Source organism: Haliaeetus albicilla, chromosome 14 (assembly GCF_947461875.1).
Source record: "Haliaeetus albicilla chromosome 14, bHalAlb1.1, whole genome shotgun sequence".
In the NCBI taxonomy this organism is placed as follows: Eukaryota; Metazoa; Chordata; class Aves; order Accipitriformes; family Accipitridae; genus Haliaeetus; species Haliaeetus albicilla.
Window position 1 is genome coordinate 36,271,043 of NC_091496.1, and position 25,708 is coordinate 36,296,750.

The 25,708-nt window shown below is 36.8% G+C and overlaps 1 protein-coding gene across 3 annotated transcripts in view; it reads left to right on the forward strand.

Moving 5' to 3' along the window:
• USP15 (ubiquitin specific peptidase 15) overlaps positions 1–25,708 on the forward strand; it is a 72,861-nt gene that overhangs the window by 27,506 nt on the left and 19,647 nt on the right. For 2 of the 3 annotated variants that reach the window (XM_069802269.1, XM_069802270.1), the window contains 4 exons: positions 3,081–3,226; positions 5,764–5,825; positions 16,218–16,301; positions 22,950–23,094. In XM_069802269.1, coding sequence (XP_069658370.1) covers positions 3,081–3,226; positions 5,764–5,825; positions 16,218–16,301; positions 22,950–23,094 — 437 coding nt within the window. Of the gene's footprint in view, positions 1–3,080; positions 3,227–5,763; positions 5,826–16,217; positions 16,302–17,093; positions 17,471–22,949; positions 23,095–25,708 lie in introns of those variants that run through there. The other variant, XM_069802271.1, reaches the window with a different exon arrangement.

The following is a 25,708-nucleotide window of genomic DNA, read 5'->3' on the forward strand; positions in this document are numbered from 1 at the left end:
TGTTATTCCTGCAATACCTTTGCTTTTCCGTTCAAATAGAAACTAAGCTAAGCTGTATGTGAATAAGTTAGTACAAGGTAGGAAAAAACAATTATAGAGGGTAGACCTAATAATGACAGTCATTTTCTTGGGGTCGTGCTGGAAACATCTAATATGTTCTTTGGACCTTCTTAGGCATCTCTTACAATTGAGGACTCTTGCCTTGGGGCAGTGCATATTAACTTTGTGACTGATTGATGACTAACTTTTGGGAGGCGGGTTTAATTCTAAAAAGAAAGTGAGCTAGACAATGGATGTAGTTCAGGCAGCATTTCAGTCTAGTTATTGTTGCTTATCCTAGGGAACATCAGGATTTCTGAGTGAAAATGAGTTAATGATCCATTCAGGAGTCTAAATCATATGAAAGTACAATAAAACTAAGTCATCAGCTAATGTGTAGGCCTTTTCTACCTTTATTCAAGAGTCTTACAAACCACAAAATGACAGAAAGACTGTCTATAGCCTCTGTTATGGACGAATAGGAGTCAGGTTGTGTCTGCAGTGCCAAAACCAGTTCAAAACTGAGCTGATAAATTTTGTAGATTACACCAGTGGCTCTGCATCTAATGGACTTTTTTGGACTTTTGCTAGTAAATTATCGTGGCAAATGGCTTTGATGCATCTTTCCCTTTAATTTGCTGCAGAATACAAGAATGTAAAACTTGCCACCCTTGAGGACAATTTATTCTGCGATCTGTGACTAGCCTGTCCCTTCTTAGGGACGCTGGGATTACTGTTTCAAAGTACAGATTAACATTTTACTGCAGTTTCCTTTAGCCAATATTTGTGATAGCACTAGCCTTTAGGAGTCAGGGTGTACTTGTATTAGGATACACTGAACTTCTCCAGCATCTCATCAAGACTCTTCCATGTAGTCTTGCAAAATAGTACTTAAATCATGCAGCTGGTTTTTTTTGGAGGAGCTGTCTGATTTTTTTAATGATACAGGATATATCCTATATAGGATCCATAACCTTTGACTCTCAAATTGAACTATCTCAAATTGGTGCTATATAGCTTTTGGGGTGAGAGGCATCTTTAAAGGGCAGTTCTTCCCGTCTCTCTCAGACTTCATCCTAGTACTATTCATCTCGTACATGGGATGTGTATAACACTACTAGAGGAGAACCCCATACACAGTACGCCTCAGACCACACATATTTGCATGTAATGTTTTCATTTACACTGGAACAGGCACTTTCACTTTAGATCATAAGCCAGCACTTCAATGATACTTGCTGGGGCGTGGAGGGAAGAATTACAAAGTGTGCATTGGTTATGTTCATGGAAGTACGTAAACGAACCTTAGTTTCACAGTCTCAAAATTAGCATAATAGTCAGGTGGAACATGCCCTTCCCAGAGTCTTGGACATAATGTGTAGTCATCTGATAGGATTGATGCTTCCTGTCTCATAACAGTTCTGTTAGTGAAGCTGGAATATGTTGAAAATTAACATAATAAATGTTAACTTAATACTCCCAAAGAATACAAGCTGCAATGCTCAAATAATTAATTCTCATGGTATTAATAAGATAGTGAAAAATTATCTTTTGTAAATTCTTTTAGTGAAAGTCATTGATAAATCTGGAATATTTTTTTTAAGATTGTTGCTGAGTAGATTCATTCTTACATTCAAATACAGTTATTTGAAATAATTGATTGAATTTTGATTCACAGTACTTTTTTTTTAAAGTCAACAAATGAAGTAACAGCCTGTTATCTTGTTTATAGCACCTACCTTGCCTACAGATTATCTCTGTTGCAGAAACAAGTGATCCAGTCTAACGCTTGCTTTCATACTAAAATGTGTGTTAACTAGTATAGAAGAAAATTGTATTCAGTTGTCTACAATATCTACAAATTTTATATTGGCCAGTTGTCATGCATTTCACGAGCCAATGGCAGGATTTTTACAAGATACTCTTAAGCTTCAAGTCTCATTTTGACTTTTCATATTTAACATAGTTGTTGTTATTAGAAGAGAAAATAATAATCTTAAGTAAAAGGTGACAAGGGGAATTCTAGAGGAGCTGAAACACTGGTATTTTATCCTGAGACTTCAGGAGAATGTCTCTCAAAGAGCTTACAGTGCCCATTTTTATAATTGCGTTTTCAGTGATCATCAGGAATAAACTGTATGTTTCTTGACTCCTATTTTGTTTTCTATGTTAGCTGTTATGAGACTTGGCTGCCAAGGGGCTTTATGAGTGTACCGGTTAAAAAAAAATAATCTAAGTGAGGTTGCTATGATGTAGCACTGCACATGTTAGTTCAAATTAAAGAAGTCTTTAAAAAACTCTACTTTTGCATAAGGAGAATGGAGTTAATTATGAACTTCTTAAATTCCAGTTGTAGACAATAGTTCTACTACCTTAAAATTATGTAACACTGATTATATTTCTGTCAGGTAGAGTAAGAGCTGGTAGACCATTTTTATGTTAAATCTTTCAGGAACATAAAATCTTTTGTTGTCCTTTTAAAATAAATTTATGCACTTCAGTTTTAAAGAGTGGTCTTTAATTTCTGTGAGCATGTAAATTAAACTTTACACATGTATGTTGTGCTTGGTGATAATTGCACTGGGATATGGGTAGTAGAAAAGTGAAAACCAAAAAGGGTTTGATTTAGGGAGAGGAACAGAATGACTTGCCATTCCTGCTCCTGGTTTTGCTGCCAGTCTCGGTTTTAATCATGCCCTACCCGTCCACACTCCTGTGTTACCCACACTCTGAGAAATTAGTAGATGGGTACCTAGGTACCTCATGTCATCTGTTATTTATCACCTTGTCTTTATTTGGTCTGCTTTGCTAAGAGATTCAGGAGGGGATAAAATAGTCCTCTGTTTCCATTTTAAAGGTAAGCAAACTAGCAACTTCCTGCTTGTCCTACAACATGTAGGACATGTAGTTGCATGGCTATTTCTACAGTTTTGTTCATATTTTGAATATAAGAAAAAAGTAGGTGATTCTGATGCTTTATTCAGCCTTATACTGTTTGTGTAGTGAAATGCTAAACTTGTGTTCTCTCCCTTTCAAAACAGATACAATTGAAAAAGAGATAAGAAAAATCTTCAATATTCCAGGTGAAAAAGAGACCAGATTGTGGAACAAATACATGAGTAATACTTTTGAACCTTTGAATAAACCAGACAGTACCATACAGGATGCTGGTTTATACCAGGGACAGGTACAGTGTAATATTATTTCCTTTTTTTAATACATTTATTTTTTTGCTCATGAAAATGTAGCTCTACCCAATGAATTTTTCTTCTTTTTAAATGAAAATTGCCTTTTAATAGATTGTGTTAGGATAGAGGATTTTATAAACAAAGTCATCAAAATAAAAGTAGTCTTTGAGTATATTTTTAAGATTAAAGATGAGTTTAACTCTCCTGGTGAATTAAAAGTAAATGAACATAACATTGTTGACTTTGGATTTTGTAAAATCTGAAATAAAAAAATATTCCTAAGATCTGGGATGTGTTCCCATAATGGAACCCCAAATTTGAAGAACTTTTTAGGTACTTTAAAAGAATAATGTCTTCTACTCAAATTCTACTGTCCAGATATCAGAAAGAAATTAAGAAAAAATGAAAATAATTCAAATAAGAACTATAGAGACAAAACAGCTTGAAAACCTGCTTTAGCATGAGACAATATCACTTTAAAATCCCTTTATGGGAGGATTTCTTACAAGATAATTTTTTTACCTTTTCAGATGTATATAAAGAACAAAGATTGGATGTTAAAGCTACACAAATAGAAATGCAAACTGATTGAACAATTTCATTATTAGAATAACTTTTCAGATTATTACATTGATTCTTTAGTCTTCAAATAGACTTGGATTTTTTTTCAGCAGCTGTATTTTATGCTGTTGTACTACAAGTATGAATGGATGAAATTTCATGGCAGTAGTTGTAGGCAAGATTATATTAAAGTATTTCCTTTTGCCTTGAAATACTTGACTCTAACCTACTTACCAGCAGTATTTATGCCGTGCTTCAGTTTTCTTTTATGGCATGGAAGGTAAGTAATCAGTGCACCAAAATAACAGCATGAACTATTGTGCCCTTTAGCTTCATGCTGCATGCACCTAAACCCTAACATAGGTAATTCTAACAATTCAGAGGTCCTGCTGGAAAAGCCCGCATGTCCCATAAAAGATTTGCATCAAAGACATAACTTGCAAATTGCCTCTATCCTAGTGAAACATTAACTATGAAGCAAGCATGGTCTAATACAGCCATAAAAAGATCTCTAGGTGACATCTGTACTTTCAGCAAAACAAATATTGTTCAAAACCAAGTTTAACCATGGTTTCTGAAAATGCAGAATGTCGTGGTAGACCATGTGTGTTTGGTCAGTTGCACTTGCTGACACACAAGGTTGTTGTTTTTCTTGCTGAGCCTCCTAATCTAATAATAGTTATTCTGACTATTTACAGTCTATCTAACCTAATAGTAATTTTTTTACGGTGTAATTCTAAACTATGCGTGTGGTTGAGTAAATCAATGTTTTGAATTTATTAATTGGTTTCTGAAGTGAGTCTTTAGGGGTTTCATTGAACTTCTAAGTCTAAATCTTCCTTTTATTTAGTAGTCTCTTAGAGCCAATGGAAGGAAGTATAGCAGAATCTGTCTTACAGCATTCATGACCAAAGATAGCAGACTAATCTTTTCCAGATAGAAAGCAGCTCATGATAGAAAGCTGGTTTTCAATGTAATGTCTTAATGTCTTCAGACTGAAAATGTGATTACATCTTCAAGTGGCAGCATGACTTATGTATAAGGTCTTGAGCGTAAGTGCATATGTGAATGAATGTATGTCACTGTGTAGACACATATGGGCTCAGCATGGCAGTTAATTAGCATCCTGAAACATCAGTGTACAGTTAAGCAGAATTAGTTGCATTGGAAATTAAGAGTTAGATTCAGTTTAAGTATTGGAGTCTAGTTGCCATTTCAGATGATCTAGGCTATCCCAGCTGTCAATCCAGAAAGGCATGAGCTTTTTGTAGGTCCTGTGTCATATCTGCCAGCATAGGGCAGATATCTGAAATACCTAAATGCGTTTCAAATGGCACTTGATGCCTGTGTTTAGGACTGAGTGTTCTGTACTCCCTTTTGTACCAATAACAACTTGAATGAAATTAATTTCATTAACCAACTGTCCCACTGGAAAATTAATATTAGATTAATGCTTTTGCAACAAATACAGGAGTAACCAGACAAGTATGATTTTAAGGTTATCAAGGCAGAAAATGGTTTGGTTTGAGGTTTTGGGTTTGGTGGTTTTTTTCCCTACCAATCTGTGTGTATGAGAGGCAAAATTCCTTCAGGAATATCCCTTCCTTAACAGGGCTGTTGTACAGACATGTGATTTCTATAGATTCATAGATGCTGTTTAGACATTGCAAGTCGTCTTCTGACCTCTTTGAGAGGTAAGGTCTTGCCATTTTATCTATGGATTGTTGAGGCATACAAATGTTAAGTGGCTTGACCAAAGTTGCACAAATTAAGTTGTGGGGAGAAAAAAGTGAATAGAGCAAGAGGAAAATGCAGTGTAATTGAATAGAATATTCTTGAACCTCAGGGAATGGTAACTTAAACATCAGTCTTTTCTATCTCAATTACACATCAGCAAATCCATTAAAAAGATTGGAACAGAAAGCAATCTAATGATACTTTTATTTCAGTTTTCTTATTACACTTTTTGTGATAGGTACTGGTGATAGAACAGAAGAATGAGGATGGGACATGGCCAAGAGGTCCTTCAACTCCTAAGTAAGTTGTGAATTTAAGTCATATTATTCACTATAGCTTAACTATTTTCACATGTTATTTTGCTTTAAAAAAAGCCTGTTTTTAAAAGTGGCATTTTATTTTGAAAATCAGCCTTCAGATGTTTTAGCTGAAAATATGCTGAATAGTGTATTTGTTATAAGCGTTACATATTAATAATGGTGAATTCCTGCATGTACGCTGCTTAATTTTGTTGATTTCAGTCAGTGATACATGTTATCCTGCTTAAAAATAGAAAAAAAAAAATCCATAGTAGAAAACCGTAAAACTTGGCTTATTTTATTTAGATTTCTGTTTCAAAGCATAATGTATCTGTTAGGCGAACATAGATATATGTATTTTATCAGTATTTTTTTATATCTAAATGTTCCCATGGATAGCTTGTCCTTTTATCTCCAGAGCACAATATTTACACATAACCATTATTTAAATTGCAGTTCTCATTACCAGCATGTTGCTTTTGTTCTTTGTTGGGCTGTCGTCAATTAAGAGAGCACAATGTTCTCTTTCTTTTCTGTTCTTCCTGCTGCCATTATCAACAGTACCTTGATAATGGCAAGTGAGTAGAAAGACTTGAGTGTGGTTCTTCTCATTTAATGGATAAACTTTTTTTAATATTGTTTCCAGAATCTAAAACATGTTCTGTTGGTTTTGAAGAACAGTTGGAACTAGTTAACTAGTAAACTAACATGATCTCAGCCTTACAGATAGTTAACTGTGTTTTCTCCCATTGTTGGCTGGTTCTTGAACATATCTTTCAGGAAAAGTTCTTTTAAGTTCCTTTTATTTCTTTTGATATTCTGCATTCATTTAATTGAGGTTCACTGTTGTTTTAAAACATTTTTATATTATCATTGCTTATCGTTTGAAGGACAGATTCTTATTTTTGGTGGTTTATGTCAAGGGCTTTTATTAGGAACACTAGCTTTTATTGAGTTGCTTAATGAAGTCTGAGTTCAATTTAAGCTTAGTATGAACAGCGTAATCTTGCTTACCAAGATGTTATGACACAATGAATTGAGAATGTAGAGCAGCAGAGAGAATGGGATGCAAAATACTTGAAGTCTAGTCTCTGACCTCAAAAAACGTCTAGTAGAAATGTAAATTCTGAGTCAAATTTTAAACATAGATTTTGGAAGTTAAAAGAATTTAGATAACTCAATGTCACGGATTCTTTTTGGAAGTTTGGGTAGGAAGATATTCTTGGTGTTGGTACCTGCTTTTATTCTGCCAGATTTCCATTCCACTTTATGGAAGGCATTCAGGAGCAATATATAAATTAAAGAATATGTCCTGGAAGATGTTTGATCTGGGGACAAGGAAAACGATAACTGAGAATACTGGTGTCAGTGGAGGCTATAAGTAAGCCAGCAAATGAAGATGAAGGCATGTTTTTGAGGTTTGTCAGGTATCAGAAAGATGGATTGAAATTTGGTATTCAAATGCAATGTAATAGTGGAAAATTTGCAAAATTTAGTAGATTCAGATAGAAACTATCAACAAGCAGTAATGGGGACAGGTTTTTACATCTGTTTAAAACGATGAAAAATCTAATAAATGTTTAAAAGGGTAGAAATATTACACACTTGGGTTTGAGTCTTCTGTGTGAGATGCATTAGGAGTATTAGTTTGTCATCACAAATAGTATACATCCAGCTACCTTCCTGCAGTCCCGTCATTGGTCACACGCTGGTCTCGCACTGGTTCCTGCTGTGACTACCTCTTTGTAGTGCTTGTTTGAGAGAACTACGAATTGTAAACATAAATTCTGAGGCCAGGGAATAAAATGCCATATTTAGAAAGGTCAAAATATAGAATATTGGAAAGAATGAAAGGTTTATATTGCTTGAAAAGGGCAGGATCATTTCAGAACATCAGCTAAGCTTTTTACAGAATCGTAGAATAGTTGAGGTTGGAAGGCACCTCTGGAGATTGTCTGGTCCAATCCCCTGTTCAAAGAAGAGTCACCTAGAGCAGGTTGCTTGGGATTGTGTCCAGTCAGGTTTTGAGCATCCCCAAGGATGGAGGCTCCACAGCCTCCCTGGAAAACCTATTCCAGTGTTTGACAACCTACACTGTAAAATAAATTTCTTACATTTAAATGGAATTGCCTGTGCTTCGGTTTGTGCCCATTGCCTCTTCTCCTTTCAGGGGGCACCGCTGAGAAGAGTTTGGCTCAGGTTCCTTTACTCTTCCCCCACCAGGTATTTCTACCCTTTGATAAAATCACTTTGGAGACTTCTCTTCTCCAGGCTGAACGGTCCCGGCTCTCTCAGCCTCTCCACATAGGTCACATGCCGCAATCCCTTGATCACCTCTGCGGCCTCCCGCCGAACTTGCTCCAGTACATCCCTGTATCTCTGGTACTGGGGAGCCCAGAAGCGAACCCAGCACTCCAGGGGTGTCTCGCCAGTGCCGAGTGGAGGGGAAGGATCACCTCCCTTGACCTGCTGGCAATGCTTTTCCCGGTGCAGCCCACGAGGATGTTGGCCCAAGGACACGTTGCTGGCTCATGTCCAGCTCTTTGCCCAGCAGGACCCCCGGTGCTTCTCTGCCAGTCTGTTTTCCATGCGGTCGCCCCCCCACCACCACCACCTCCACCCCAGTGTGTACTGGTGCCTGGGGTTATTCCTCCCCAGGTGCAGGCCTTTGCATTTCCTCTCATTGAACTTCAGGAGGTTCCTGTCTGCCCATTTCTCCAGCCTGTCGAGGTCTGTCTGAATGGCAGCACAACCTATGTTGTGACAGTTGAAAATGACAGAGTAAGATGTTCTGCACATTTTCCCTGCCTCTTTCTTGTTAGCGGAAGCATAGCAGCAATCTTTGTATCGATTGCTTCTTTTGGCAATTTTTCTTTCTTCCTACTGCAGGTGGTGAACGTTGACAGTTTTTAATAAGAAACGTGTTAAAGGTGTGAGAATCTTCTTCTACTGCAAGAAAAGAACATATTTACTTTGAAAGTGGCCAAATTGGAACCTCAGCTCGGTATAGGAAGGAACACTTCAAAAATTATAATTCTGTTTCTCTTAGAATTAGAACGAATCGGTAGAAGTTAAAAGATCGATTATCATCATAATTGTCTCTTCTTGTGAAGAAACTAGGAAGAAACGATTTCAAGTTTGAGATCCTTTTTATATAGGAGCAGAGACCCAGCTCTGCAACTTAGAATTTCAGCTTTATGGCCAAGCTGGTCAGTATTTGGATTTCTTTTAGGTGTACTGTTCTTCTAACTTCTACATTTACTTAATTTTGGAAGTAATTGGAATATCTGCTGTAAAAAACCCACTACAGTTTAATGATATCTGATATTGTCTCATATTTTAATGCTGCTTAATATTTTTGTGTTTTGCTGGGTTTTTTTTTGTCTGGAAGCATCTGAATATTGTGTACATTCTTAAAATGTGCACAGGATCAGTCAGGCTTAGGAATAGCTGGATTTTGGGGTCTCTGAGAGGTTCTGTTTATGTCAAGTGTTCATATTGGCTACTGGGATGTTTGTTGCTCAGGAAGCTTGGCTTCTGTGAAACTTTTTCTAGTGAGCTCATAGTGACTTCTTCTGGAATGTCTTTACTGTCATCTGCTCCCAAAATAGATATTACTCAGCTTTAATGGGCAGTTCTGCAGCAAATTTTGTTATACTAACTTTTCTTTGAGTAACTATCTCTTCAGTGTCATACATGTGACAAACTCATCCAAACATGGAGATCCAAGCTGCTTTTGTAGCTTAGTTGCTGCTGATCCCAGTCCTTGAATGAAGGCTTGTGATCTGTGTGCAGTCAGGTTTGTTTTTTCATATTTGTATACTTCTGTGGGAGATTATTCCACAGGTGGAAAAACAACTAACTAACCAACCCTATTTGAATGGTTTATTATCATCAAGAGGATGTTTTAGACTAAGATATAAAAAAAAATCTGAGGTTGTAGTTCAAATAACTTAAGCAGCTGTACTACGAAATCAGATTACTTGTGTTCAGGGAAAAAACGTACAATTAAAACCTTTCATCCAATCTGTGATTATAAAACTTGAGATAAGGAGAAGGAAGGAGCTTAAGTTTTGGAGTTCCATGAATTACCAAATGAATAGCCAGGACAAGGTTTCTATTAGTTTTCTGTTAAGAAGTTGTTACCTGTTTATGTGCAAACAGAAAAGCAAGTTAGAGAAGGATACAAAGAAGCTATTAACTAGAAACTTATTTCGTTCTAAGTTTAGAGAAGCATTGTTTGCTGTTTTCTTGGAAAACTTAATAAACAAGTATTAAATCTATTGATTCATCATATTCTTCAAAAATGCTTCTTATATGGCAAAAAACGTAAGAATTTTTAATCTAGCAATATATATCTCTGTGTATAATAAAAGTAAGAGATTTAATTCTAATCCAGTTTTTTTAGACTTCACTGTGGAATAAATCATTCTAATCAAACTGCATAATTTACAGATGGTCTGCTGTTAACTTTAACAGTTTTTGCATGTAAAAGGGAATACACTGATATTTTTTTTTTGACCACACAAAAATTTGAGACTGTGCACATTTATAGTTTTTCTTCTTGGTAATAATGAATGTTTTCTTACAATACTTAGTCACATGGTAAGTTTTTTCATAAATTTTTTTCTGGTTCAAAAATGTATGCCTCTTTATCTTGGAAAAACACTAAAGGCTCTTCATTCTTTTTTTTCTGAGCTGGATCCCATAATGTTTTGAAGAAAAAAAAAAAATAATAAAAGATGCTAAGCTATCCTTTTTGAAATAATTTAATGCTTGCATATCCAAGTATTTTAGGCTTCAAAAGAAAAACTATTTGTCTACTGAAAAGTGTCATCTTTAATCAAGAGGTATAAAATCTGTTATTTTATTCCCCCGAAGCAGTTGATGTGCAGACAGGTGTGTGTTTTTACTGACTTTGCTGCAAGAAAGATAATTGTGGAGAATAGAGCTTACTGGGGACTTATTGTGATGTCTTAAATTGTAAAAGCAAGAGCTGTCAGAGCTTGTCTGCTAGTCAAGAGCTGGACTGCTGATTGCTGATGCATAATAACTTGTTAGACTGTGGTAACCATGTGTCTGAGCCCCTGTGGGTAAACATCAAACATTGGTAATGTACAACAGACGTTTTCAAGTTAGTTTAACAAACATGCTCATTAATATCAGTTAATGCAGGGTTGAGAAACTCTTAACAAATGCATGCCCTGAACATTAATATTTGTTTTGATTACTGAATGTTAAAGTATCAACCTTTCATGCACAACCCCCAGAGAAGTATGATTAACTGAATTAGTTGGGTTTTGTAAGAAGAGAATAGTCTAAACTGAAGTAAGTTAAGCATACTAAAGAGTGCTTTAAAATACTAAATTGTATATTAGCCTGATTATAACCACACCTTCACAGAATCAGAGTCCTTGAGGATGGAAGGACCTCTAGAGATAATCTCATCCAGTCCCCCTACTCAAAGCAGGGGCAGCTGGAGCAGGTTGCCCAGGACCATGTCCAGGCACATTTTGAGTATCTCCAGAGGTGGAAACTGCACAACCACTGTGGTCAACCTGTTCCAGTTTTTGACCACCCTCACTGTAAAAAAAAGTGACAGTTTATAATTTTTTGTGTGTTTTTCTTTTTGTGTGAACATAATCCTATATTCAGATGGAATTTCATTTATTTCAATTTATACCTGTGGCCTCTTCTCCTTTCAGGGGGCACCGCTGAGAAGAGTTTGGCTCAGGTTCCTTTACTCTTCCCCCACCAGGTATTTCTACCCTTTGATAAAATCACTTTGGAGACTTCTCTTCTCCAGGCTGAACGGTCCCGGCTCTCTCAGCCTCTCCACATAGGTCACATGCCGCAATCCCTTGATCACCTCTGCGGCCTCCCGCCGAACTTGCTCCAGTACATCCCTGTATCTCTGGTACTGGGGAGCCCAGAAGCGAACCCAGCACTCCAGGGGTGTCTCGCCAGTGCCGAGTGGAGGGGAAGGATCACCTCCCTTGACCTGCTGGCAATGCTTTTCCCGGTGCAGCCCACGAGGATGTTGGCCCAAGGACACGTTGCTGGCTCATGTCCAGCTCTTTGCCCAGCAGGACCCCCGGTGCTTCTCTGCCAGTCTGCTTTCCATGCGGTCGCCCCCCCACCACCACCACCTCCACCCCAGTGTGTACTGGTGCCTGGGGTTATTCCTCCCCAGGTGCAGGCCTTTGCATTTCCTCTCATTGAACTTCAGGAGGTTCCTGTCTGCCCATTTCTCCAGCCTGTCGAGGTCTGTCTGAATGGCAGCACACCCATCTGGTGTATCAGTCCCTCCTCCCGTTTTCCTGAAATCTCTCATCTTGCTGAGGGTGCACTCCGTCCCCATGTTCTGGTCATTAATAAAGATGTTAGAGAGTATAGAACCTACTACTGACCTCTGGAATATACCACTAGTGACTGGCCTCCAACTGGACTTTGTGCCACTGGTCAGAATCATCTGGGCCCAGCCATTCAGCTGGTTTTAATCCATTTCACTGTACGCTTAAGTAACCCCTGCTTCATCTGCTTGTCTATGAGGATGTTACAGGAGACAGTGTCAAAAGGCTTACTGAAGCTGAGATAAACAACATCCATTGCTCCCCCCCTCATCTGCCAAGCGTTATCTCATCATGGAAGGCTATCAGGCTGGTTAAGCAACATTTCCATTTTATAAATCCATGCTGACTTGTCCTTGTCACCTTCTTGTCCTTCATATGTCTGGAAGTGGTTTCCAGGATTAGTTGCTCCATCACTTTCTGTGGGATTGAGATGAGGCAGACTAGCCTGTAGTTCCCCAGATCTTCTCTCTTGCCCTCTTGAAGATATCAGTGCCATTTGCCCTCTTCCAGTCTTCAGAGCCCTCTCCCAATAGCCAGGACCTTTCAAAAATAAACAAGACTGCCATCACAGTAACATCAGCCAGCATCCCATCAGACCCCATGGTCTTGTGTATCTCCAGTGTGTTTAGGTGCCCCCTAACCTGATTGTCGTCCGCTGAGGGTAGGTCAGCCTTGCTCCAGATTTTGGTTTCAGGGGCGTGGGATTCTTGAAAACTGGTCTTACTGGTAAAGACTGACACAAAGAAGGCCTTGAGTAGCTCAGCCTTTTTTACGTCCTTTGTCACCAGGGCCCCTGTCCCATTTAGCAGTGGCCCATGTTTTCCCTGGTCTTCCTTTTGCTGTTTGTGTACTTGTAGAATCTTGTTGGCCTTCATGTCACTTGCCAGATTTAACACCAGGTAGGCTTTGGCTTTCCTGACCTCACCCCTGCATAACTGCACGGTATCTCCATGTTCCTTCTGGGTTATCTGCCTCTGCTTTCACTCAGCCACTTTCTCTTGATGTCTGAGCTGGGTCAGGAGCAACCTGTTCATCCATGCAGGCTTCCTCCTGCTTTTGCTTGATTTTCCACTTGTCAGGATGGACCATTCTTGAGGTTAGAGGAGATGGTCCTTGAATATCAACCAGCTTTCTTGGGCCCCTCTTTTCTCCAGGGCTGTATCCCATGGGACTCTTCCAAGCAGATCCCTGAAAAGGCTGAAGTCTGCTCTCCAAAGGCCAGGGTTGTGTTACTGCTTTCTGCCCTGCTCTCTCTTGGGATCCTGGATTTCACCATCTTATGTTCATTGGAGCCAAGGCCCCAACCTTCATATCCCCAACTAATTCCTCCTTGTTTGTAAGTATCTGATCCACCTCTCCTTGTTGGCTCCTCAATCACCTGTGTCAGGAAGCTGTCATGAATGCACTCCAGAACTTTCCTGGATTACTTGCGCCCTGCTGTGTTGTCCCACCAGCAGGTATCACAAGGGTTCAAGTCCCCCATAAGGACTAGGGCCTGTGAACGTGAGGCTTCTTCCAGTTGTCCGAAGAAGCCTTGTCTGCTTTTTTTTTTATCGTTGTGATCCAGGCAATGTATAGGAGATGCCCACGGATTATTGGAGGAAAACAGTTGTTCTGGTTGCCGTTGTTTTTGCTGACATCTGTATTTATGTCTCTGCTGTGGATCACTATGGGAGTTAAAGTGTAGTGCAGTTTAACGATAGGCTTAATGAAGCGTGTAGGGAAGTCAGTATCTAATGTGATTTACCATCTATCTTGGCATAGGACTACAGTAAAGTTTGGGTTTTAACCTGTCTTTTGCTGGACTGTTAAAATGCTAAACTACAATAAATAATTTTGTGTGTTTTGTTTGTTAGATGGGGAAAAGTTACCATTCAAATTTATCTGTTACATAGTTCCTGATGCTTTTCTAGCTATGTTGAGAATTTTGTTTACTCTTCTCCTGCATGTGAGAAACTAGGCCATTTACTGATTATTGTTTTTTTTACAATCAGAGTTTAAAATTGATTATTTTTGTCAAGCAAGTAACTGTATTCTTTGGACATCTTTCTGTGGTGTTTTAACACCACAGTAACATTAATACATACTGAAGTTAGTATACTACTAAAAGGACATATACTTTGTCTTAGAACCTTGCAATTAAAGCATAATTGAGTTTTTGTTGCACATTTGATTACTCATTTTGTCTTAGGAGATTCCTAAGTCAATGCAGTTGTTTTATGAGTAGATACTTTTGGACATTCTTTTTGTACAATTTTAAAGGCAGAACTGAAGTATGGCAATACATTCAGCATTAGCATTTACTGTCTTCTCAGGGTTTTTTATTATCCTTGTTTTGATCTTATTTTTTTGTTTTAAATGGTGGAGGGGATTTCTGCCAACATTGTTACAAAGTTTTGCCACAAGCATTGAAATGTATTAAAAGCTGTAAGAGCTGTGAATGAATTCTGTTCTTCTCTGTACACAGGGTTTAGCAATGTAAGCAGCCATAAGCAAATAGAAAGGCTGCACACCTCAGAGTAGTACGAGTCTCTTGCTGTTTTACCTGTTGTTATCACTTTGTATTTGGTAGCAAATGCTATCAAGGAATAAAACTACTCATGGTCATCTTCTTTAAGAAAAAAATTAACTTGTTTTTAGTTTTTGGTGCAAACCAGAGTTTTATTTATGTAGCTCATTCTGGTTTCTTTTAATTTTTTAGAGAACACTTATACATTCAGGTTTTAAATTTAAAATGTGTTGCATTTGAATTTGGTTTAAATCATATAAAAGCTTCAAAGTCGTTTCAAAACGTTCAATTTCAGTTCAAAATGACTCAGTTCAAGTAGCTTCTTCTAAAATAATTACATGTATGAATGTGCATAATTTAACTTCTGTCTTGAATTTTAAGTAGGGTTAAACTGACTTCAGTTTTATATCTTTCTTGTGGATACTGTATTTTACTTCTTTGAAGATAATGTTCAAAGAAGAGGATTTAGATTGATAAAGGAAATCTACAGGAAAGCTTTATGAATGTTGGGTCAGAATACTCTAAAAATTAAGTAACATTTTCTTGACATGGTAATATATCTTTTGGAAAAGGTTTATTAATAAAAAGTTGAAAATCAATGTGAAAATATACTCAGGAAGATTTCCTGTGTAAAAATGTTTCTCTCCTTGCAGAGTTTAGTTCTTGAAAGGTGCTTAAAAACATACTGAGCATCCAGAATTTCTTCTCTTAATATTGTGTTATGTATTTCAAAGCTTTCCAATGACAGCTGGAGCTTTTTGCAAACCACTTGGGGTTGCATAGGGCCCACAAAAACATGAAGGTGCATAAATTCCTTTGAGTATTCAGAGCCTTTTCCATGATTATCTGTAAGATTTTATCAGAAAAAGAAAAATACACTGCAAGATAGCTGTGTATTGTTTGTGATTAAAATTATCAATATTCTTATATTTAAAAACAGTCTTAAACAGTGGGTATGAGTGATAATGCTATTACTTTTGGAAAAAAAGGTTTTTAAAGGTTATTTAGTGTTGTACATAATATCCTGGATTTTTTTAACAATATTAATAGATTTTAATTAAATGGTTTCATGCTGCTATTAAACTAGCCTTGAAGTATGTACCTTAATCATTTTTGTATCTTGTATCAACATCCGTTTATGGTTAAATGAAAACTTCATAAAATTTCCATGTTAGAAACTTTACATTCTAGGTTTTAGCACATCGAAATATCTATAGTCATACTGTAAACTGAAAACAATTTTTTTAGTACAGTGGCCTGTGATTTTTTTGTTTGTTTGCTTGCTTTTTGTTTTTAATAGCTCTATTTCTTCAACACGATATGAAAATATAAAGTACTGTGAAGCATTTCAAGTTTTAAAAGTTGGATTCTGAATGCTGCATGTCCTAGGTATTTTTAGTGCTTTGCCCACTTTCTAAAAAATATTTCTTTTCCATGCTTGTTTATATGCATTGTTCATTTGTTAGCATTCTTTCATAGTTTTTAATATCTCAGCATTTTTATCTAATTTATCATTTTCATATTTTTAAAGGTCCCCAGGTGCATCCAATTTTTCAACTTTACCAAAGATCTCTCCATCTCTATCAAATAATTATAACAACATGAACAACAGAAAGTAAGCTATATACCTTAAAACGTTATTTAATTTAATCGCCCCAGTGTGACAGAAACAAATTTTGATGTTTTATAACTCCTAGCTTAAGGATTTTGATTTGTTTTGCAATATTTGGGTTGTGCATTGTTACTGGTCACTATTCCATAGCGTAGGTATTGTAACGCATGATATCAGGAAATGAAACGCAGTTAAAGTTGTTTGGTAACTCTTAGTGCTCAGTAGAATAGACACTAAAAAGAATGCTGAGCATTTTAAGAAAATATATAAAGACTTCATTTAGAGTTTGTCATGCTAAAAATACATTGTTGTTGTTATCCTGCCTGAATTTAGATGGACAACAAAAAAAAGCATAAACTACTTATATTTATGGTGGTCAGGTTTTCCCTTATTTATTGATGGTAAGGTATAATAGCAGCATATGTGATATCACACATTGATTTGAGACCACTACAGCTGAATTGTTTTAGCTATAATTGTTGTCATAATTAATCAGTGGCTATAATCACAACCAGCAACTTCTCTGTCTTAGTGCTAGAAGATCTGAGAGAGATCAGTCTGATAGGTGTGCTTGAACATTACAATGAGCAGAGGCTTAGTAAAAGAGGCTTCTCACTTTTAAGAGTTTTCTCCTTTATATTCCAAATCAGAAGTTTAATAAAGAATGTGATAAAACTCTAAAAGAAGAGCTTTCATATTCCAGTGGCCAACTTTGTGTGTAATATTTTTTTGTTGTACACAACTGTAAAAAAGTTGGTGAATATAGAAAAACATGGAATTATTTCACTTTAACAGATAATGGAGCATCTTTCAAATGCTTGAAACCAGAGAGCACTCATCTTTAATGCAAGCTGGGGGAAATTGAAGAGGCTTATTCTTACAGTTCATTCAAATTTAAAATATTTTTCCAAACATGCATTTTGTGGTCAAACATGAAGATGTTAAATATTAAAAAGGTGACATAAATATTAAATATCTTATACAATATCTTCCAGTTAAATACTGCATTTATCAGAAGTGATTTTTCCTAAGGGGTGAAGTGTCACTTGTGCTTCTACCAATTGTGAGTAGCCCCAACTCTCACTGTTAAACAGTTGAAATCCATGTATTTAACTGCAGTCTATTGTACTCTGTGTGTGAATGTGTAGTAAATAAAAAATATATTGTATCTATGATTGTGTGAAAAATTACTTGACCAGAGCTGAGCCTCCAGCTGAGAACTAATCTCTCCTTCCCCCATTGCTCATGTGAAAGACAGCTGTAACGCCAAAACCAAACCTTAACAGTTACTTTTTCCTAGGGATCCACCATTTTAAATCCAGCAAGTCTTTCTTCTTTTTTATTATTTTTCCTCTTTTTTTTTTTTGTGTTAGTTTTTCCCTAGCAATGCTCTAGTTATTTTTAGGAAGCACTTATGAAACCTGTTGCCAGCTCTTGCAGCTTTTAAAGATAGGTTTTTTTCACTTGCTTTAGCTGATTTTATTTCTGTTTCTTGGTTTGTTTTGGAGCCCAAATGGGAGCTTTTAGAACTTAAGGTAAAATTCTGGGGTTGTTGTTTTGTTTGGGGTTTTTGTGGTTTGTTTTTTTTTAAATTTGAGGATTTTCAACAGAAATATGTGTTTAAAAGGAAGTAATATAAAATTCAGATTTGATAAGGGATTGGTCCCTTGAAGTGCCCTAACTCTAAGTTAAACATTTGTAAATCAGGTAGTAGGTACATGTTCTCTATAGTGTTATGAAATACCAGCCATTTTTCTCTTGTAACCCTAAACACTGTATATCTGGATGTTATGTAAGGCAGATATTCAGTGCAGAAGTATATGGTTTTCATTACAATGCAGTAATCCAATTATGATGAGTTTAAAACAAATATTTTAAAAACCACAGATTTATAATTTACTACAATATATAATACAGGAGAATCTTTAGCAGCACTTCTGTCAGAATACATGTTCAGGATTAATTAGTTCAGTGATAGAGAAGTTATATCCATTAATATACTATGTACTTTACATACTGTTGCATTAAGAATTTTTGGCTTCAAAAGGTAAACGGAAAGATACTTCTCTGTATTTAATTGTATTATTTCATTCTGGGTTAAGATCAGTTTCTTCCTATGTTCTACTCTTCTCACAAATACCTCCTTGTCTAAGAAAGCACTTCTTTTCCATTAATTAATGCTATCTTCTTTTCATTACTTTCTTAATTAACTACTTAATGTCAGCTTTGTCTGGAATTTCTTTTCATATTTCTGCCTTGTTGTCTCTTACATTGCACGTTACCTTTAGTACAATAGCAAAATTACACATTTGTGGCTTTCCAGGATCCGTTGGCACCTCCATATGGACGTGAGATGCTGTACCTCTAAAAGAAATACCAGCATTTGTTTGGAAGATAATTGTAGCTGACAAAGCCAATTTGTAAGGCAGAAAAAGCAAACAACAGGTTGTGTGTACTAATAAATGCTAGTCCTTGCAAGACTGTTTTTGCAATTATTATAGCTCAGCTATAGAGTACAAATTATGTTAAAACTCTGAAAAGTATCATATTTCTTTATATGATACACATTTCTGTAATACTTGTCTAATCCAGGAAGTGTTTTGAGTAATAGCAAGCCTCAAATTGGTAAATATTTGTGTGTTGAGATAGTCATACATTAGATAATAGAAATAGCTTGTGCAAATTTTATCAGGTCTAAAGCCTTCATTTCTGTAAATGTGAGTTTGCATTTGATGGAATGGAGGATTCCAAATAATTGATCATTGATGTTCTTTTGCCTTTACAGGTGATCTTGTTGAAAGAATAACATAGGAGGATTAGCATAATATGTGTTAGTGGATTCAGAAGAGCAGGGAGAGACACGCATCATTTAGGTCTTACAGGAATTTCTGTTTATTGCTGTTATAAAGCAATACATTTCTTGTTGTGGTATTTTTTAAATTATATGGGGAGGGGATTAAAAATAGTTGAATAGGGATTTTGCATGGGTAATTAAGTGAAAAGTTGTTTTGTCTTCTTCATTTGTAACCATTGTTTCAGGCTCTAAAATGACTTGCTTCATCATTCAGTAGTGTCAGCTTGTCAGAAGATGGACAGCTGGCAGCTTTGTTCACATGCTTGGTGTATTTCAATATGCTTACATCAAAAAGTATAAAGGTTCATTACATCACCTGTAGAAACAGTTTCTTCATGTTGCACCTGACACATAGGCAAATATTATGAGGAAGGTGATTTTTTTTTTTTACTGAAGTAGATTATAATGTTATCTTTTGCTCTCCAGATGATGATCATGAACAATAACAAAGACAGTAGCCTTTGTGTAGTGACATGGGCCTCTCCTGCTGCTTCAGGCATCTCTAAAAATTGATGGAGCCCAATTACGGGTTTGTTAAAAGTGGCTGGTCACAAAAACACATTGGCAGTGCATTCAAGTGGTTGAAATACTACAGAGCTCAGTACATGCTCCAAAGTTTTAATTTTCTGGGCTCGTTCTTGCAACTCAAATTCCTTTTGCAGCACCTGTTGTTGGTATATGGCACTGCATTGTCATATTGTGTCCTTTCCAAAGCTAGTGATGCTGTTGCAAACTCCTCTGTTCCAAATTCATGCTTCCCAGAACTTCAGCTATACAGTGAGTGCTCTAGATTCATCATCTGAAAGCTGCTTTGAGATTTAAAGGCAGGATACAGACAGCACGTGTAAGTCATTTCAGATATGGCACATGCAACTCAAAATTTACAGATTTACAGATAATAAAATCTCATTTGGAAACCTCCCTTTACCATTTTCACTACTTCAAGAACAAGTCTGGCTGTTCAAGGGTCTGAAGATGGTTTCATTTTTTCAAGTCTTGCCTTATTTTTTGAGCAACAATTTCTTCTAAGAGCCATCAGTGTTTTCTTTCTGTTATTGCCCTTATGTGACAGCCCCATTCTCATATTACCCCTCTGCTTTTCCATACATTGTTCTTTCATTAAAGGCAACTTTCTAAAGGTTTTGCAGAAAAAGCAGATGGAGGTTGGGGATATGCTATCATAAGTTACTTTTTTTAGGGCATTTCTGTTTGAATGACATTTATGTAGACTTGCCTTGGATCTTTACTTGCTTTCCATTGTTACCCATTTACTACTGACTATTAATAATACTTTATTTTTTGTCCAGTCTCAAAACCATGAAAAGCAGAGGCACAATGTAATTTAAATAAAAATAATTCTTCCAGCAAAAAATGAAGTTTGCAGACAGATAAAGCTGTAAAGAGACATCTCCTAGTCTCCTGCACATAGTAGGTGCTGTATTTTGCTGGATATGTTTTGATAAAATATCACAGAACCCTGAAAGAAAAATATATGAATAGACCTGACTCACAGGATGACTGTGGTAACAATATTCTCTAAACCCCTCAAATATATTTCTGTGGGCCAGTACAGAAGATGAAAGAGCTCCGAAATGGCTTTCCCTTTTGAGAAGTAAACTCTGATAGTTTGTCCCTTAGAGCACACCAACACTGGGAATCTATCTGCATTACAATTATCTTGAACTAAATTATCATGATGTTAATCAGCTAATTTGACGAAATCTTTCACATGAATGCGCTATAGCCAAAAGACACCAATTGCATTTCCCAGCTTTCTAGTGTCCCTCCTAAGGTGGCAGTTCATGAAGGGGGGAAAGCTGCAGAGAAGGAAAAAGGAGAGTGAAAATCCCCAGGAAGATCACATTTAATCTGTTTATTATCCCTACATTTCCTACATTTCCAAAAGAAATTTCTCTCCTGTTAACCATGTGAAAAGTGTAATCTCTGAGTCAGGTGAGGAAAGCAGTAGGAAGCAGGCAGGTTCAAAGTAGAAGCTTATTGTGCACCCTGTACATGTGCATTTTTATTGCTGCTGCATGCTGTTGAGCTGGGTTGGGGGCTTGGTTGTATTGTGGAGGTTGCATTAGCACCAGTGGCAAGCTTGTGCTTTTTCTTCCTGGGGGATCTAAGGCTTGCCAACTTAAGGGAACAGGGGTTGATTGCAGTAGCTGGACTGCAGCTGCAAAGGGAGAGGGAAGGTAATTTTCCCTGGGGATCTCTCACGCGTGGGTGAACCAGGGACTAATGATAGGGAGGGGTTGACCACAGAAGCAAGCTTGAAGGGTGTGTGGGCCCTGGAGTTCAAAAAGTATCTTGTATAAACCAGGGTGAAGCATTTAAGTTAGGATTAAGCTGAATGGGCAAAACTAACTTTACAGGGATTTTTCATGGAGAATGACAAGTAAACACAATGCCACTTAACTAGTTTGGGGGCAAGCCAGAGAGCAGAGGAAATGCACATGTATGGAAGAGGGAAGGACTGATAGAAGAGTCAACTATTAAAAAGAAATGATCAGATGTAAAAGTTTGAGAACACCAGCTTTATGAACAGTGGAGCTATAAACTACACAGATTTCTGAGGCCATCGAAAGAGGGAGAATTTTTCTTCCCCTTCCGTTTGAATTTTTCAATAATCTTGTGATTAAAACAAAACAACTGTTATTCATGAAAAGTGAATAATTGTGCACTGAGGGGACAGTTGGAATTCAGTTAGATGTAAAGAGTGTGATATTGTTTCAGGAGTAATGGCTGGAGTGTACCATTGGCCACTTGCATACTCAGACTTTTACAATTATAAATCTCAATTATTTATGAGGATTGATTCTTTGCCCTGCATATTTTTCCTTGTCATTCTTAGCAATTGACTTTCAAATTTCTGTTCAAGTTGCTTCTAATGTGAATAACGCTTAGTGACTGCAGAAATACTTTTGAACTTTAGCCAACGCTACTATCATGCAGATTTCATTATGATCAGTCCCTGAAATAGTTTAAGAAAGCGTTTAACCTTTCTGGTTGATTGTTTTTTCTAACAACTGTAATATTACAGAGCATCCTCTTACAAGATTCTTTTGCCTTTCTAGTGTTCTTGGATATGCTTACTTTACTGTTCTGAGGGTTATTCTATATTTAGTATTTGCACGATTTCATCTGGAAACAAATTGCTTTAAATCTTACCATTTTGCTTATTTCAGTCTTCTCCAGTTTCTCCAAACAGATGCATCATAGAGATTTATAATGAAGTTGTTACAAGGCATTTTGCGCATTGTTTTACCTCTCAAGGCTTTCCTGCATTTGCATGCTGGATTGTGCTGTCCTAGCAGGGAAGCTATATATAGACTCTCTGATGCAGTGAGGCAGCTATGCCACAGTGGCCTTGGAAATCTCAGCTTTCACCTGTAACTCTGCATTCCCATTCCCACCGACCTCACTCTTGCAGTAGCAGTATGCAAAAGGGACGTAAATGATTGATTGCTGCTGGTGGTGTCTAAAGTCTGAGTGTATTAAATTTGATGGAGCAATGAAGAATAGAGTAAGCTGTGAAGCTGCTCCTATCAAAAAGGGGTAGGGATATAATAATTGCAGTTATTGCAGTACATTAGATTTTGGTTGTTTGCACAGGTGACTTTTAAATTGAAATTAATGTTATTACCAAAGTTAAATACTTTTTTAAAATCCTTTCTTGTTCACAGAAGTTACTTTAACATTTTTAATCATTTAAGTTTATAAAAGTATGTCTATGCATTAAAGTACTATAGAGTACATGTTTACATTGTGAAAGATGTTTTGTTTTTTTACAGTGTGAAAAATTCAAACTATTGTCTCCCATCATATACTGCTTATAAGAATTATGATTATTCAGAGCCAGGAAGACACAATGAGCAGCCAGGCCTGTGTGGCCTGAGTAACTTGGGGAATACATGTTTCATGAATTCAGCAATTCAGGTACGTACTTTAGAATAAAATGAGCTTGTCTTATTACTTGGAAACTAATATCTTGTTATATTTTGCAATGTTTGGAAACTGATATTAAGGGACTCCATTAAGTAGCAGAATAGGATTAAAAGTGAGGAAATAATACATCTATATTGGTATACTAGAAAAGTTGATTTGCATAGCTGCATTCATTGTTTCCCTTGTTTTTGCATGGTGATCCTTGTCAGAAAGAGATTTGACCAGCATTTTACATGAGCGAGCCCTTAAGTCGGACTTTTTGCTTTTTGCAATGATTGCCATGCCTGCATGTCACGAAAAATACTTTTCAATTTGAGATGCACTTGAGTACAGATCGCAGTGCTGAATTGTCAAAAAGTAAATGACTGGTGGATTACTGGGCCTTTATGTCTAACTAATTATCATGCACTTTTAGTGTGCAGGTTAACATGCAGGGAACCTTTGAACATATTTCCCTTTGACCTTTGCCCTTTGAATAGCTGCTATTTCATGGATGAGATGTTTCACAGGAATGTAATAGCTTGTTTCTTTGCTATGATTGTAAGAGAAATACTAGTATAGCTAGTATTACTCTTATCAAGCTAAAAAAAACTTAGTCCTTTTACTTTTAAGTGAACGCTGCAGTGGTAGATTAACAATCAGAAAAAACTAGCGGTTTAATTTGGTTTGGGTTAGTTCTGGAACTCGTGTTTTATCATAAAAGCAGTCTTATGTCAAAAAACTGTAAAATGTATTTAAGTTCTCGTTCACATTTTTTTCCTGCTGAGTATAAACAAAACATGCTTCAGAGTTTATCTCCTCCTTTGTCATCACAAGGATTCCCGACTTATGTTTGTGATTTCTTGGGCGAGATAAAAAGAAAAAAAGAGTTGAATTCCTTCTTTAGCCTGTTCAGGAAAAAAGTAGTTTCAGATATATTTGTAAGCTAAGTTTATGAAGTTGTTGAAATTTGTTCAAAGGAAGAAATACTCCAGAGTTTCATAGTCTCTGCAGATTTTCTATCCCTTCTTTGTATATAGAATCAGAAAATAATTTGGGTTAGAAGGGACCACAGAATGATCACGGGTCCTACCTCCTGTTTGTGTCCATTACAGTAGCCCTGTCACTGTGCACTTCTGAGAAGAGTCTGGCTCCGCTTCTCTGTAGTCTCCCATTAGGTAGCTGCAGACAGCCACGAGCACTCTCTCCTCAGTCTTGTCTTCTTCAGGTTGAACAAATGCGTACAGCTCTCAACATTTCCTTGTATGTTGTTCTCCAGCTCCCTGACCATGTTGGTGGCCCTCCTCCACTCTTTTCTTACACTGGGGAGCCCTAAGCAGGACAGTGCTCCAACAGCAGTCTCACAAGTGCCAAACAGAGGGGAAGACTTGCTTCCCTTTGCCTCTGGCTACTATTGCTAATACAGCCCAGCTTGCAATTGGCCACCTTTCCCACAGGGATGCACTGCTGGCTCTTCCACAGAGGAGGACCACTGGGTCATATTATGCAAAGCTGCTTTCTAGACAGTCAGCCCCTAGCCTGTAGTGGTATATGGGCTTATTCCATACTTATATAAATAAGGCATCCATAAAATTAAATTTATTCTTGTTTCTAAAAATGTTTTCATGAGGATACTTGAAGAGAAGTTGAACAGTGCAGGAAGTAATTCAAATTTTTTTTTAGCATGCTGCACTGAAAGATGGCTAAACTGAAAGGGGGAGGTGCACACATTTTGCAGCATCCGTTCTAAATAAAAATGCTATATGTAACCTCTCTTGATTACTGAATTGCATCATTATGCTATTGTAAAGAAAAAAAAAGAATATATTTTTGTCTAGTGTGTGAACTAGAATTGTCTTTTAAAAGTTGAATTCAAGTAATATTCTTAGTACATAGTGAAATACTTTTTATGATGCTACACTGTTTGTCAGGCTAGACTGATTAAAAACAAGGGTAATTTTGATTACTTATTCAAACCTTTGTTAAACTGGTATACACAAATTTGCATATATGTAGATTTAAAAGTAAAAAAAAAAACCTTTTAGGTGAGAATTACAAGCATGGGTTATTGCCTTTAGGCCTTAGGAATCTTATACAGCTTAACAAACTTACAACAGTTCACATCAGTATCCCATTGTGTTAACTGGATTTAATTCTGAGGTCTGCTTTCTAAATTATGTCAGCTTTGACTTCATTGCTTTTCACTTACATCTAGGGAATCAAGTGTTCAGATAAGTTCTGAGAAACTGTAGTGTGAATTAATAAATTCAGTTTTGCTGATTCACAAGGCAGTGCTCTAGATAAGAAAAATCAGGTGTTTCCTGAGCAGTGCAGCTTTTAGTTTGGCATAGTACCTTTAGTATGTCCTTGATGTGTGTTTTTTCAAATGCATTATTTGGCAGCTTTCTTAGCAAGGAAGTGTAAAGTATCTTTCAGTTCCACCTACTATCTCTCTCCAAAAAAGTATTGTTCAGAGTTTAATATTATCTAAGAAATCCGTGAAAGTGCTTTTTAGTGGAAGTATGACATGTTCTTAACACATCGAGGCCTCACAGACTGCAAGTTCTACTGTCTTCTTTCTCTTGCCACCACTTCTACCTTTTTTCCAATTACTTGAGAGCATACA